The following is a 14,842-nucleotide window of genomic DNA, read 5'->3' on the forward strand; positions in this document are numbered from 1 at the left end:
GAGTTACTGGGGAAGGAGAGCAAAGAAGGGAGGGGGCAGAAGGAGGGGAAAGGGGCAGAAAAGTCAGACCCTCAGAGACTAGCCCTACCTCTCCCTAGGCCAATGCCGCAGCGGCTGCCCTGGACAAGAAGCAGCGGGTCTTTGACAAGATGCTGGCTGAGTGGCAGCAGAAGTGCGATGAGCTGCAGGTGGAGCTGGACGGTTCACAGAAAGAGTGCCGCATGTACATGACTGAGAGTTTCAAGATCAAGACCGCCTATGAGGAGTCCCTGGAGCACCTTGAGTCAGTGAAGAAGGAGAACAAGACTCTGCAGGGTGAATCTAAGGGCAGGCGGGTGGGCCTGCAGGGGCAAAGACACAGGCAGGGCCTCCTTCCTGCCCCCAAAAGTGCACATCTTGGGTTAGCACTTGGCACACGGTAGATTCACAGTAAATATTTGTTGACTGGCTGGTAAGCACTTTGTAGAAGCACTTGAGCATTCAGCAATATAACTTCAAGCAGGTGAGTTACTTACATTTTCTGTGGCTTAGTTTCCTCGTCTGTAAGATGGGGAAATAATACTGCCTTCCCTGTAAGGTTGTTGTGCCGATGAAATACAATGAAATATGTCAAGTCTTCATGTAGCAGAGTAGCTGGCACAAATAAGGACTCAATCGATTTTATTGGAGCCTTGACATCTGTCATATGTAAATAATATACATATGCGTATATATTTATTACGTACAAGAGTTTGGGGCTGGAATTTGAGACCTGGGGTATTGTGGGGAGAGTGTCTCTAAGAGAGGAAGGCCTAGCACATAGAACTGGCAGACCCTGGGAGTCCTGGGCACTGGCCCTAAAGCTCCTCCATGCTTGCTTTCTCTTCTCTGGGCTTCAGCCTCTCATCTATAAAAAGAGGAGCTCGGATCCACTGTTCTCCAGTGTTCAAGCCCTGATGCTCCCTGAGTCTATGACTTGAAGTGTATGGCTTCCCTTTTGGTAGTGTGAAGTTAGGAGTGCCTGCTTCTGGCCCCAGTGCAGAAATGTCTGTGCCACATGCCACAACCCTGGGACGCTCGTAGTCCTCATGTGCCTTATTAACAAGAATATTTTTTTCTCAGAGGAGATAAAGGAGCTGATTGATCAGCTGGGCGAGGGAGGACGGAGTGTGCATGAGCTGCAGAAGTTGAAGAAAAAATTGGAGATTGAAAAGGAAGAACTCCAGGTGGCCCTGGAGGAAGCGGAGTCTTCCCTGGAGGTAACCTCGTGGCTGTTTGGGCGTCTTTGGGGGCTGAATACTTGGCCAGGGACTGCACACATGCTTAGCCAGAAAGAATGATGTTTACACTCCTGGCAGGTTGAAGAAAGCAAGGTGATTCGAATTCAGCTGGAACTGGCTCAGGTTAAAGCTGACATCGACCGAAGAATTCATGAGAAAGAAGAAGAATTTGAAGCAACAAGGTATGGTGCTGAAAGGATGGGAGGCTGACTTAGGTAGCACTGTGGAAAAACCTGGTCTCTGCCACCTACCAGTCATGTGACCTAGGACAATTTAGTTGAACCTCAGTTTCTACATCTGTTAAACAGGAATTATACCGATTGGGTTTGCAAACACTTTGAAATGTCATACCTTAGGGATTCATCACAAAACCCCATGAGATAATAATCCATTTCAAAAATGGGCAAAGGACTCGAATAGACATTTCTCCAAAGAAGATATACAGATGGCCAATAAGCACATGGAAAGATGCTCAAAATCACTAGTTATTAGGAAAGTACAAATCAAAACTCTAATGCCATGTTTTGCCATGTATAATGCACACCCACATTTTTATGTGCATTATACATGGAATTGTTATGCCCATGGTATGTAATCATTATACCCAGGTATAATGTGCATCCTTATGTTTCCCTCAAAAATGTGAGCAAAAAAAGTGCACGTTATATGTGGCAAAATACACTAGATACCACCTCACACCCATTACAAGGGCTACTATCCAAAAAATAGAAAATAACAAGTGTCGACAAGGATGTGGAGAAACTGGAACGCTTGTGCACTGTGTGGGAGTGTAAAATGGGACAGCTGCTGTGGAGAACAGTATGGAGACTCAAAAGTGGGCAAAGGACTTGAATAGACATTTCTCAAAAATTTTAAATAGAATTACCATATGATCTAGCAATTCCACTTCTGGATACATACCCAAAAGAATTTAAAGCAGGGTCTAAAAGAGGCATTTGTGCACCCACATTCATAGCAGCATTATTCATAACAGCTAAAACATGGGAAGCCAGCCAAATGTCCGCTGACAAATCAGTAAACAAAATGTGATATACACATGCCATTGAATATTATTTAGCCTTAAAAAGGAAGGGGATTGTAATACATCATACAATAGAGATAAACCTTGAAGGCATTATGCTGAGTGAAATAAGCCAGTTATAAAAAGGACAACTATTGTATGATTCTAGTTATATGAAGTTCTTAGAGCAGTCAGAATCATAGAGGCAGAATGTAGAATGGTGTTCGCCGAGGGCTGGGGGGGCAGGGAGGAAATGAGGGAGTTACTGTCTAATGGGTATAGAGTTTCAGTTTTACAAGATGAAAGAGTTCTGGAGGATGGTAGCGGTGGTGGTATGAATGCATTTAATACCGCTGACCTGTACACTTAAAAATAGTTAAGATAGTAAATTTTGATACGTGTACTTTGCCACAATAAAAAAAAATCAGAAAAAAAATCTGTGAGAAATGTCATAAACATTAAGTGAAATTATAGGTATGAAAGCACATTGTGAGGAGAAGCCCGATGACGCTACAGCCAGTGGGCTAAACCTGAACCTCACCCTAAGTTTCTAGCTATGCCACTATGTGGTGTGTGTGTGCACAACAACTTTATTAAGATACAATTCACATACCACCTGGCTGGTGTGGCTCAGTGGATTGAGCATTGGCCTGTGAACCAAAGGGTCACTGGTTCGATTCCCAGTCTAGGACACATGCCTGGGTTGTGGGCCAGGGCCCCAGCTGGGCGCACGCAAGAGGCATCTACACATGGATGTTTCTCTCCTTCTCTTTCTCCTCCCCTTCCCCTCTCTAAAAATAAATAAATAAAATCTTTAAAAAAAAAAAGATCTAATTCTTTATATCTTTTTCCAAAGATATAAAATCTTTTCAAAAAAGACATACTATACAATTTACCCACGTTAAGGAAAAAATTAAATGGTTTTTAGTTGTACAACTATCACTACAACTTTAAAACATTTTCATCCCCTCCCCAAAGAAATCTTGCATCGTTTAGCAGTGATACCCACTCCTCCCCACTACCACCATTATCCCCAGCCCTAGGCAACAACTAATCTTCTTCCTGTTTCTTTAGATTTGCCTATTCTGGACATTTCATATAATTGGAATACAATATGTGGTCCTTTGTGACTGGATGCACTGAATCCCATATTAACAATATTAAGACATGAATGTCTTTCTATTTATGTAGATCTTCTTTAATTTTTTCAACATGTTTTGTGGGGTTTGCTTGTATTTATCCTTAAGTCAAAGTGAATCCCGATTTTGTTCATATTTGAGAATATCATGAAACCCTTGCGCATATCTGGAAATTGAATACACCTCAAGGTGCTGCAAATCCGGCAACGTGACTGAACATAGTGGGTGTTCATGGGTGTAGTGGAGATGAAGTCCGCATGCGGCAGGTGACAGGATCTTAACATGCTAATCATTTATTTGCTTCAATGAAACAAGTTTTTTTTAACATATAAGTTATCTCCTCTGGTCCCCTCCTATAAAAGGAGATTAATACAGCTTATATACGGGCTTTACGGAAATGTTTGTTATGTTGATTACAATATAATTAATATATATTAAATACAATCAATTAATGACTGTCGTTTTGAAGAGAGGTATATATAGCATAGACTGAACTGGTCCAGTACACCAATGCCTTCTCTGCTTGGACTTGCAGGAAGAACCACCAGCGGGCTATTGAGTCTTTGCAGGCCAGCCTGGAGGCGGAAGCCAAGGGCCGGGCAGAGGCACTTCGGCTTAAGAAGAAGATGGAGACTGACCTAAATGAGATGGAAATCCAGCTGGACCATGCCAACAAGAACAACAGCGAACTTGTGAAGACACTGAAAAGGCTACAACAGCAAATCAAGGTAGTGATCTGGGAGGGGGAAGAACTAATCACAAATCAAGCCACCCCCAAGCCTGCAGGACGCTACAGGACGCTAACATCATGCATGTCTTCAGCTAGGATAGAGGCATGAGAGTGAGAATGTGGGGTGGCTGGCAATCCAGGGAGCAGGAGACTTGGAAACTGTATAAATGAGAGGCCCCAACCACCAAAGTCCATATCCTGGACCACTGGAATAGGAGAAAAAAAGGGGGAAAACAGGCAGTTGGACCTGTCTTGATTTTTAAAATAATTTTTTATTTACTATCAATGATTTCAGACATCGAAAAATAAAAAATATAAATATCCATGTACCCACCACTTACTCACCTTCAGAAATAAACACAAACAGAGTTGAGATCCTTTGTCACTCTTCATCATCAGGCTGGTCTTTAAAGAATGCATAGATGGAGCCATGCATTCAAAATGTGTTTATCGGAGACCTCCCCTGTCCAGGTGCTGTATTAAGTGCTAGGGGTAGGAGAATGGACAAAACAAAAAATATCTTAGCAGATAAACAATAAGCAACACATAAATAAAACTGTAGAATTAAAAAATTGTAAGTGCTATGGAGAAATAACAAAACGGGGGAAGGAAGATGGTGATTAGCCAAGGGAAGGTGTAATTGTCAAAGGTCATTGAGAAAGGCCTCATTGAGAAGGTCCTGCTGTAAACACCAGATGTTCTGTTATCAGTAAAGCCTTGACCTCATGATGACTACCTGCTGGACAAATCCTCTGGTCACCTGTACTGTGGCCCGGCTACACCTCAACTAGGCTGTGAACTCCCCGAGGGCAGGTCTACACCTCTCACTCACTCTCTTCCTCTATGGTCTCCACTTCCCCACCACCCCCATCCCAGCACCCTCCTGAGCCAGCTCTGTGAAGGTCATAGCACCCTCAACCCCGGCCATCCCCAGGCTGTGAGATGGATTCAGGTCATGTCCTCTTGCCCCCACAGGACTTGCAGGTTCAGATGGACGAGGACGCCAGGCAGCATGAGGAGCTTCGAGAGCAGTACAACCTGCAGGAGAGGCGCCTGAGCCTGCTGCAGACGGAGCTGGACGAGGTGCGCTCAGCCCTGGAGGGCAGCGAGCGCTCTCGCAAGCTGCTGGAGCAGGAGGTGGTGGAGATCACAGAGCGACACAACGAGGTCAATGTCCAGGTAAGACGGTGGCTCCCTGGGGAGTGCCCTGCAACTCACACTGGGCCGAGAATGGTGCCCAAACCTCATGGGCTCCCCTCAGCACTCAGAGGCAGCTAGTGTTCTCATTCATCAAGGCCTTGGAACTCACCTGCAGAGCTTTTTTTAGTTTGTTTTTGTTATGGTAAATAATAACATAAAATGTACCATCTTAGCCATTTTTCAGTATACAGCACAGTGTGTTGACTACATATACACTGCTGTGTAGAGCTTTTAAAAACAGACTCCCAGAGTGTTCCCTGGAGATTCTGATCCAGCGGGTCTATGGTGGGACCCTAGAAGGCTAAACTTTTAGAAACTTCTCAGAAGATTCTGATTATTAAGCCAATTTTAAGAATCCCTGGTATAGCTGAAGCTGGAACTTCAGAACCTAAAGGGATCAAAAATATTCCAAAGTAACCCCTGGTATAGCTGAAGCTAGAACTTCAGAACTTAAAGGGATCAAAAATATTCCAAATCTGACATTCCTTTCCAAATGAAAAAACATGGCCCAGAGAGTCGAGTGGTTTATCCATTGTTGACATGGGGAGCCCTGTCAGCTACTGGTGACACCAGGACAACTTACTACTCACAGCGCAGTCCTTTGCAAGCATGGCTTGATCCTTACTCATGATCTCATTTGAATTCATCAAAAGGAAAAAAATGCACATGGGACATATAGGAATTATCCCATTTAGAGACAAGTAAACTAAAGCCTAAAGGTAAGGAACTTATCCACATAGGTGGAAGTACCCAACCTTGAACCTGGGTTTTCCCACCTCTGAGTTCAGGATTGTTCTCCAGCTGCCACCTCCCCAGGCCTAAATAATGTTATTCCTGGGCTCGTCATAGTGCACGTTCTACTCTAAAACTCAGAGAAGAATGCAGGGGAGAGATCCTCACCCCAGGCAGGGTCCCAGAGCTATCACCTGTTAGGGGGTCTGGCAAGCATGTCTGGGAGACAGTCAGTTTCTTTCCTGGAAACAAAAGGGCTGCGTGGACTCCTGTCTCACAGTGACTCCTTCATTTCCCCCTCCAGAACCAAAGCCTGCTGGTGGTCAAGCGCAAGCTGGAATCAGATGTCCAGCGCATCTCCAACGAGCACGAGGAGCTCATCAGCGAGTTCCGTTCGGCCGATGAGAGGGCCAAGAAAGCCATGACTGATGTAAGTGTGTGCGCTGTCTGCTGCTGGTGGGAGGGGCCTGGGCATGCCACGCCAGGCCACCTGCCGGGCACCCAGCTACCATAGTCAGGGAAGGCCAGCCCCCGCTCATGAGTCACTATGGAGTCCTGGCGCCCTACCAGTGGGAATGTGGCCCCTGCTCCCAGGAGTCCAAAGTCTGGGGGAATGCTTACACGCTACACATGATCACGTGAGAGATGAGAGTGGGTGGCCTAGGGACACAGAACAAAGGAGACGTTGACGTGGGCCCCTCTGGGCAGGCTTTTGGCAGGGAGGAACAAACGAGCCCTGAAGGGAGGGTTAGTGAAAGGAAGATGGCTGCGGTTCCCCGGGGACTCTGGAGTGGATGTTGGCAAGATGTGCTGCCAAGTGTTTTTACCGCAGCATCACTTTGGGCGATCACACGCACCTTGAGTGGTAGGTACTATGTATCCCACTTTAGGGCTGAGAAAGTGCAGGCTTTTCTTGGCAGCCTCCTCACACCTAATTGAAATGTAAGGAGGTTGGGAACATTTGGTCTAATTTGGTGGTATGTCCTGAGAGCATAGATACATACAGAGCACACAGTAGGTCCTCCATTAATATTTGTGGAATGCATGTAAGAATGAGTGGGTAAAATGACTTGCCAAAGGTCACACAGGGGCTGGGTACAGACCTTCATCTTCCTAATCCAGATGTGTGCTTTGCCCACCCTCCGTGCTGTGTCTCTCTCGGAGGAGACAGCAAAGAGTCTGGCTGGAGAGCACAAGGCTGGTGGAGTCTACAGGACTGGAAGGCCTAGTTGTGAGTGCAGAAGCCTGCCTCCGCCCCTTGTACTTGGAAGGATATGGGAGCGTGGAGCACCCTTCACCAAACCCCAGCAGTGTGTCAGCGAGGTTCTACAAGTCAGCCACTTGGTTTCCCAGAGACTGGGAGACAAGGTTCCTTGTCGCTCAAAGGTACTAGGAGCCTGGATGGAGACCCAGCTCCAGCTCATGCTCTTCTCATCTCCCACAGGCCGCCCGCATGGCAGAAGAGCTCCGGCAAGAGCAGGACCACTGCATGCACCTGGAGAAGATCAAGAAGAACTATGAGATCACCATCAAAGACTTGCAGGCCAAGATGGAGGAGGCTGAGCAGCTGGCTCTAAAAGGAGGGAAGCGCACAATCATGAAGCTGGAAACCAAGGTGAGGGCAACACAGAGCGGAGTCAGGAGAGAGAGAAGAGAGATGTGGCCAGCCTGGAGGAGGGAGGAGGTCTTTTCCCACAAAATCATGCTCAGCATTTGATGAGGAATTGGGTTATTCCAGAGCTAGGAAAGAAAAAGAAATTGAGATTCCAGCCCTCATTTGTTTATGTCATTTTACCCTCAGAATGTCCTGAGGCCCCAAGCAGAGCAGTTTCCAATATTCTTCCTCTTTCTTTGTTCCCAGTCTTGGTTTCCAACATTATTCCTCTCTTATTACTTACTTAAAACAAGTTTTATTTTTTTTAAGATTTTATTTATATATTTATTTTTAGACAGAGGGGAGAGGAGGGAGAAAGAGAGAGAGAGAGAGAGAAACATCGATCAGTTGCCTCTTGTACTCACCCCAACTAGGGGCTGAACCTGCAACCCAGGCATCTGCCATGACCGGGAATCAAACCTATGACCTTTTGCTTTGTGGAACGACACCCAACCAACGGAGCTATACAAGTCAGAGCACAAACCTTAGTCTTTACTTCATGGAATGTTAGAGCTGAAAGAGGCCAGGAGCTTTGGTCACATTTCCTGACCCCTGCCTCCTCCATTTCCCAGAAGAGGAAACTTGAGGCTCAGGGAAAGTCATCACCTGACAACTACATCAGGGCTCTACCCTCCTATCCAGGGCTCACCTGCTCACCTGCTCACCTCTGAGAAGGAAGTAGACAATGTAGCCACAACACTCCTATTCAACATCATTGAGCTCTGAAGTTCAAAAATATATGTTCCCTCAGCCACGTTCCTCTCTTCCTTCCTCAGATCAAGGAACTAGAGACAGAACTGGATGGCGAGCAGAAACGGCATGTGGAGACGGTCAAGACACTGCGGAAGAATGAGCGTCGCCTCAAAGAGCTGGTCTTCCAGACAGAGGAGGACCACAAGACCAACCAGCGCATGCAGGAGCTGGTGGAGAAGCTGCAGAACAAGCTGAAGGTCTACAAGCGGCAGATTGAAGAGGCGGTAGGTGGTTCCCACTCGGCCTTAATTCCCCATCCCTTCCCAGCCCAGGTCTCTAGGCTTGATTAGAATTAACCACAGGGAAGGAATAAAGTATTGGCCAAAAGACAACTCCCATGAGTTCCATGGCACTGCATCCTCACTATCCTGTTGAAAGTGGACTGGCAATAAGAACACGTGAAAACCAAACTTATCCTCTAAGAACACCTGCGTTCAGGGAAGTGCCCTCTGCAGGGTGTGCTCTAAAACTGGGGAAGGTCTTAACTTCCTTTGTCCTGCTTCCACAGCCCCTGCGCCTCTGCCAAGATAACCTCTCCCTCCTGGTCATACTGTTAAACAGGAGGACCCACCCTTATTTGATCCTCTTGATGCAGGGCAGAAAAGCTGATATTTTTAGTACATTTCACAGGTGATTAAATAGCCCAGCATGGGGTATTTATGTTATCTTATTCAATGTTAAAGTCAAAGTCAAATGGTTAGCAAATGGTGGGTTCAAGTCTCTATCCTATACCACCATCACCCAAGACATAGATATTGGGCTCCTATATCATTTGCTGCCAGTTCTAAAGCCACCACATTGAATGCATCAGCCACCCATCCACCCAATGCCCCTCCCCAAGTGTTCGATAAAGTCCAGGCATACAGTAAATATGGTCTCAACCAAACAACTACAACTCTACTGGGAAGACGAAGGGATAGGAAATGTGTGGCGAGGGCTAGGAGAAGCGTTAAATCCAGAACTTCAAAGTGGGGCCCAATGACTAATGCTTAAAACCACCCATGATAGAAGCCACAATAGAGCACAATTGATTTAGAAATATGGGTGTCAAGGCCAAAAAGGATCAGCTAACAGTGTTGAAGGTGGTTGTCCGTGGTAAGCTGGAGGATGACCCCAACCTAGGACTGCTGTGTTTTGTAACAAGCCTGATAGAACAATTACGCTCTTAGATGACACTGCAGGATGGATCCCGTTAACCACAACAAGCCAGGTTCACACCCATTTCCACTGTGTCATTGTCACAGGAGGAGCAGGCCAACCAGACCTTGGCTCGCTACAGGAAGACTGTGCATGAGCTGGATGATGCTGAGGAGCGGGCTGGCATGGCGGAGACTGCTCTGAACAAGCTGCGCACCAGACACCGTGTGGCTGGCAAAGGCATGACCTCTGTGGAGATCATCCAGGTGTCCAAGACAGGCTCCTCCAAAACCCTTTCTGAGGAATGAGGTTATCCGTGTTCCAGCCCACAGCCGGTAGGTGTGATTCCACTCTCGACGACCATTTTCCTAGTTCGCCTTTTCTGCTCCTGCTTTTCTCCTTCAGACTTCTGTGTTTCCTGGCTTCCAGTCTGCCATGCCCTGATCACACACAATAGGAACCCCAACAATTTCTCTGTCCCTTCATCTGCAGCACTCCCTCTCTAGAATCTGAAGGCTCTCGGATGTGATGCTATCTCCCTGCACCACAGGTGCTGGTAGTCATCCTGCATCCCCATCTGAGGGGAAGCTCATTGCAAGTAGGTTCCATGTCTGATGATGCCACTCGACACTAGGCCTGGCGAATAAGTGCTAAATACAAGCTCGTTTTCACTGGACAGTCACAGGGATATTTGCAAGCTTATAGGCAATGTATATTCATCTTTCATATACCCCACAATGTCATTATTCTTGAGGATTTTGTCAATACTGGTTGCATTTAGATTTCTAACATTAAGGAAATAATAATCGCGGCCCCACTTCTTGAGCACTGAGTGTAGGTGGGGCTATAGGGAACAATTTAAAATAGTCCATTCTTATTTTCCTTAATTCAGAGCTATTTAAAAGAATGCAGGAGACAAATATGTAAAAGCTTTTCTGCTATGGTTCTAGATTGAGAATTTAATGGGTGTCCATCATGAACATTCTTGTACTTCACCCCAGAATTAAAGGTACCTGCAGAACTTAAGAACGTAAGAACCACAGCCCTGCTCCCAGGAGAGCAGCCCACATTCCAAGGGGAAGAATAACCAGAATTCATCAGCCCTGCAGGTAGATCTGAAAGGAGAGACTGGATGGGCTTCACCCCTGCCTCCCTGGTTCCTTCTTCCAAATATAAGATAAATCATTCCTCTTCCCAGAAGAGAAGAAAGGGAAAGGTGAGAAGAGAGGAAAACATTATTCTAGAACAATGGTCCTCAAAATGTAGTCCTTTGGACAAGTAGCGACATCAGTATCACCTGGGAAGTTGTTAAAAATGCAAATTCTTGGGCTTCACTCAGACCTACTGAATTAGAAGTTCTAGAGGGAGGCCCAGCGTATGTGGTTTAACCAGCCCTCCAGGTCATTCAGATGTACGATCAAGTTTGAGAACCAAATGCTACGGCAGAAATTGTCCCTTAGAGAAACATTGAGCCAGGGAACAGAGGTTTACCTACTTTTACAGGAGCCAGGCACATGGTATGTATTTTTTAGTCTTATTTACCCTGTGAGGTAGGTGTATCTCTTTCAAGTGAGGAAAAGAATAAAGAAGTCATAGATGTTCAATGACTTGCTCGTGGTCATCCAAGCCCCGTGCTATGGAAAAGGAAGTTGTCTTAATTGCTGTGAAGATTGAAAAAGCTGCCCTCTGTTTAGGATTAATCAGGACAACTCAAGATCAAGGACTTGAGTTAGGGTGGGAGAGGCAGGGGGCTGGAGTCTCAGTGCTGATGTGCCAACGATGTTCAACTCCATGGATTCTGGGAATTTTTTCAGGCCTTGTGTTTGAGCTTCCGGTGGAATCAGCCCTCAGTAAGAGTAAGGTTCCTCACTCACCTATAGCAGTCTTGCAGGACTGGGTCAATTTGGGTTTTAGCCAAAAGCGGCAACCCCATTGACATTTGAATTCAAGCTGAGCCTGCTCTTCCCATTTGCTTAGGAAGGAAACAAAAAAATAGGACACAGAATCTTTCTGTTAATTCTCTAACTCTTAAATAATGGTTAGGCCAGGAAATTAAGTTAAACCAGAGGCTTGCCTATGGATGAGTCCGACTATTAATGTGTAACCGTCTCCTTTCAGGAAAAAAAAACCCCTGTAAACAGTTCCTCTTGTTAACTTCTCACCTTTGCAAAGGTTCCATGTAAGGCTTCCTGCACCGATAGGAGGAATTTCAGCTCCTTCCACCTGTTAAGTCTTAGCCTCTAGAATTAGAAAGCTTGTAAAGCACATCCCCTGCCTTGGCTTGGTGATTGTTTATTACTGGGGTCTGCTGGCACTGGTGCAATTGCTCTCTCTCCACACGACTATGACAACAGCATGCAGAGGTTATAAAGCTGGGGCTCCTGGGGTCTGTTCTCTATATCTTGATTCATCTGTACTCTCTTATCCCATTTCCTCTTGTTGGTCCTAGGGCCAGATATGCCATCTGTAGCCATGAGATGTCCTGAGCAAACCAGCGCATGGGTCGGCACTGAGTCAAGATGCCACAGAGTTTAGTTTTCCAAATTGGCATTATATTCAGTCCCACAAATATCCATCAAGCTCTGGATACGGGCTAGGCCTGCACTATGGGTTACTGAGATGAATAAGGAAGACCATCCTTCCTTGTGGAGCTCAGAATCCAGTAGAGAGGTAGACATACACATCAATTACCATAAGGTTGTGAGCAAATGTTCTGTGATGTGGTGTTTGCATCTCATGGGAAGGGCTCACAGGGAAAAAGTGACTGGTTTAACCTGGGGCGACTGGGTGGAGCAGCTCCACAGTGGACATGACCTATATAATAATCCAGAGCAATGTCACTCACTGGGTAGGGCCTGTTTTTTTTTTTTCCTTCCAAGAAAACAGAAGTACAGAAACTGAGAGGAAGTTTTTAGAAATTTGTATAGCAGTTGAGGCTGCATGACATCCAAGGATATGATCAGTGTATTTTATAAATGTATGTCTCTGGTATTAAAATAAATGAAAGTGAAAAACATTTAATGGAAATTAAAAATAAATAAAACTGATCCCATGCCAGGTAGAGAAGAGAAGAAGGGAATTCCATATAAAAGGCCCGACAGATGCAAAGGTGCAGGGGTGGAATTCACACAAGGGTGCACGATGACGGGAGAAGAGGGAGAACACGAGAGGAGACGAGGCACGAGTGATGGACAGTGCGGGAGAGGAAGCTAGCGGGATGGGCATGGGCGAGGCTGTGAAAGGCTCTGTTACCTGCAAGTGTTCCATAATCTCCATAAGGAAATCTTGCTAATTTTCAAAATCCATTTGTGGGATGTAGTGAGCAGTAACTTTTCTTTCTTGGGAAGACACATCACAACAGCAAAACAAGCCTCTTGGGCCCTCGTGAAACAACACAGACAAGTTCATGGTGAGCACTGTATCCCGGGGACTGCATTCTGGCCTTTCAATGGCCTATGTAGAGTCCAGACCTGCTTGAGCACGGCAAGCCCAAAGAAAGTTTCCCTAAGCCATCACAACCTTACACCGAATGAGCCAGTTATGACCCAATGGTGTCCATTACAGAAAAGAAAGCCTATAGAAGCAGCCCAGACATTTTTCTAGCAAGAAGGGTCAAAAATGTCAGAACTCTCAGCTCTGGCCCACAAAGATTTTCTCACCCTCTCTCTCTTTTGTCTTCTAGGGTGATACAGATCTCAACAGCAGACCACTGAGAGGGAAAATGTATGAAAATGGAAAACTAGGTCTTCCCGAGAAGGTTTACTACGCAAAGGAAAGTGCAAGCCAGAAAGAGACAGTGCTAAAGAATGACGATAGCTGTGGGGGAAGTGGGTTCAGGAATGTGAATACCCAGCCACTAGAGGGATTAAAATTAGCATGGCTTCTCTGAGACTGCATTCAGCTGTGTAAGCACTTGGAAAACAGTACAGTGGGTCTGTTTCTGTTGAGATTGTACATATTCATGTCAAGGACGGAATATGTAAAGCCTGTGTGACTCGGCTGTTCCCTAGAAATAATTCTTCACGTGGACAATTTTAATGCCTTGTCCCAATGCAGCTTAAATAAAATAAATATGAAAAGTAGACTGACTGGAGATTGCTTTTAAGTAAAGAAATTTTATTTTTCTAAAATTTCCAAGTCCAAAGGCAATTTTTACAATATATCAGATTTCTGTTGTATCCCTATATCCTAATTCACAGACTTGTTTCTATAGAAACCATGCAGTCTTAGTGCAGTTCTTTGCAAATTTTGAAAGGGTATTCTCAGAGATATGAAGACAATAAAGTTCAGGAAGTTATGGAATCCACTGAAGGGATGTTAAGATCCATCCAGCCCATCAACCTCAGCATCTTCCAGAATGTTCAGACACAGGCAGGTCAGCTCCTGGAGGCAGGTAGTTTTGTGCGTTTTACTCTCTGCTATATCCTGAGCAGCTAGAGATCTCCAGGCATGGGATAGGCACTCAGTAAATACAAGAGAAGTGAATGAATGATGGAGAACAAGTCGCCTCCAAGGTAGTCCTTCCAGGCATTGGCCAGACAGTTCTTCCTTAAACCAAGCTGAGATCTGCCAGGGTGCTAACCCTGGTTTTGATACCTAGGACCCTGCAGAACAATCTTAATGCTAGACAGTTTTCATGATCCCTCCAGGTTTTCTCTTCTCCAGGCTGAATATTCCTGGGTCCTTCAAGCATTCCAAGTGTAGCAGGGTCTCTGCTGTCACCTTCTAACACTATTCGATCCTGTTCCTCTCCTCAGTTTCCCAGCCTTCAGAGTGCAGGTGTAGAGGGGGCAACACTAGGAGGGCTCCTTGCCAGTTCTCAGCCCTCAGAATGCACCTTTCCTCAGCTTTCTGGAAATGGTGTCTCCCCTTTGACAATTACTGCTTTGACCTCTCTCCAGTCCATTGGCAGACAGAAATCACTGTTTGGGCTGATAGAAGAAGGGATAGTAATACTTTATTGGTGGGTCCCTTTCCATATTCACATGGACCCATATCACCCTTGCAATGGGTCCAAATTTGCTGTTCTCTAAGGAGCTCCACAGAGAACCATGTTTGGTTCCTTCTGTGAAAATGGACCAAGTGTGAAGCCACTGCCCTCTAGTGGTAAGGTCCCCAATTGCTGTGTGTGAATTCTGTGTAAGAAACTCACAGAATCTTAAGAATTATGTTAGAATTTTAGGGTTCAAAGGCACATTCAGAGGGTATCCAGTCCAA

The 14,842-nt window shown here is 45.6% G+C and overlaps 1 protein-coding gene across 1 annotated transcript in view; it reads left to right on the forward strand.

The window, feature by feature from the left end:
- Positions 1–13,770, forward strand: part of MYH16 (myosin heavy chain 16) — an 83,380-nt gene extending 69,610 nt beyond the window's left edge. Inside the window, exons 36-45 of the mRNA XM_024571468.4 lie at positions 99–315; positions 1,102–1,238; positions 1,338–1,441; positions 3,955–4,147; positions 5,125–5,328; positions 6,386–6,511; positions 7,526–7,696; positions 8,512–8,712; positions 9,733–9,960; positions 13,308–13,770. Of these exons, the coding sequence (XP_024427236.2) occupies positions 99–315; positions 1,102–1,238; positions 1,338–1,441; positions 3,955–4,147; positions 5,125–5,328; positions 6,386–6,511; positions 7,526–7,696; positions 8,512–8,712; positions 9,733–9,933 (1,554 nt within the window). The 3' untranslated portion in view covers positions 9,934–9,960; positions 13,308–13,770. The remainder of the gene's footprint in view (positions 1–98; positions 316–1,101; positions 1,239–1,337; positions 1,442–3,954; positions 4,148–5,124; positions 5,329–6,385; positions 6,512–7,525; positions 7,697–8,511; positions 8,713–9,732; positions 9,961–13,307) is intronic.
- Positions 13,771–14,842: the final 1,072 nt, after the last annotated feature.

This window comes from Desmodus rotundus, chromosome 1 (assembly GCF_022682495.2).
Source record: "Desmodus rotundus isolate HL8 chromosome 1, HLdesRot8A.1, whole genome shotgun sequence".
NCBI lineage: Eukaryota > Metazoa > Chordata > Mammalia > Chiroptera > Phyllostomidae > Desmodus > Desmodus rotundus.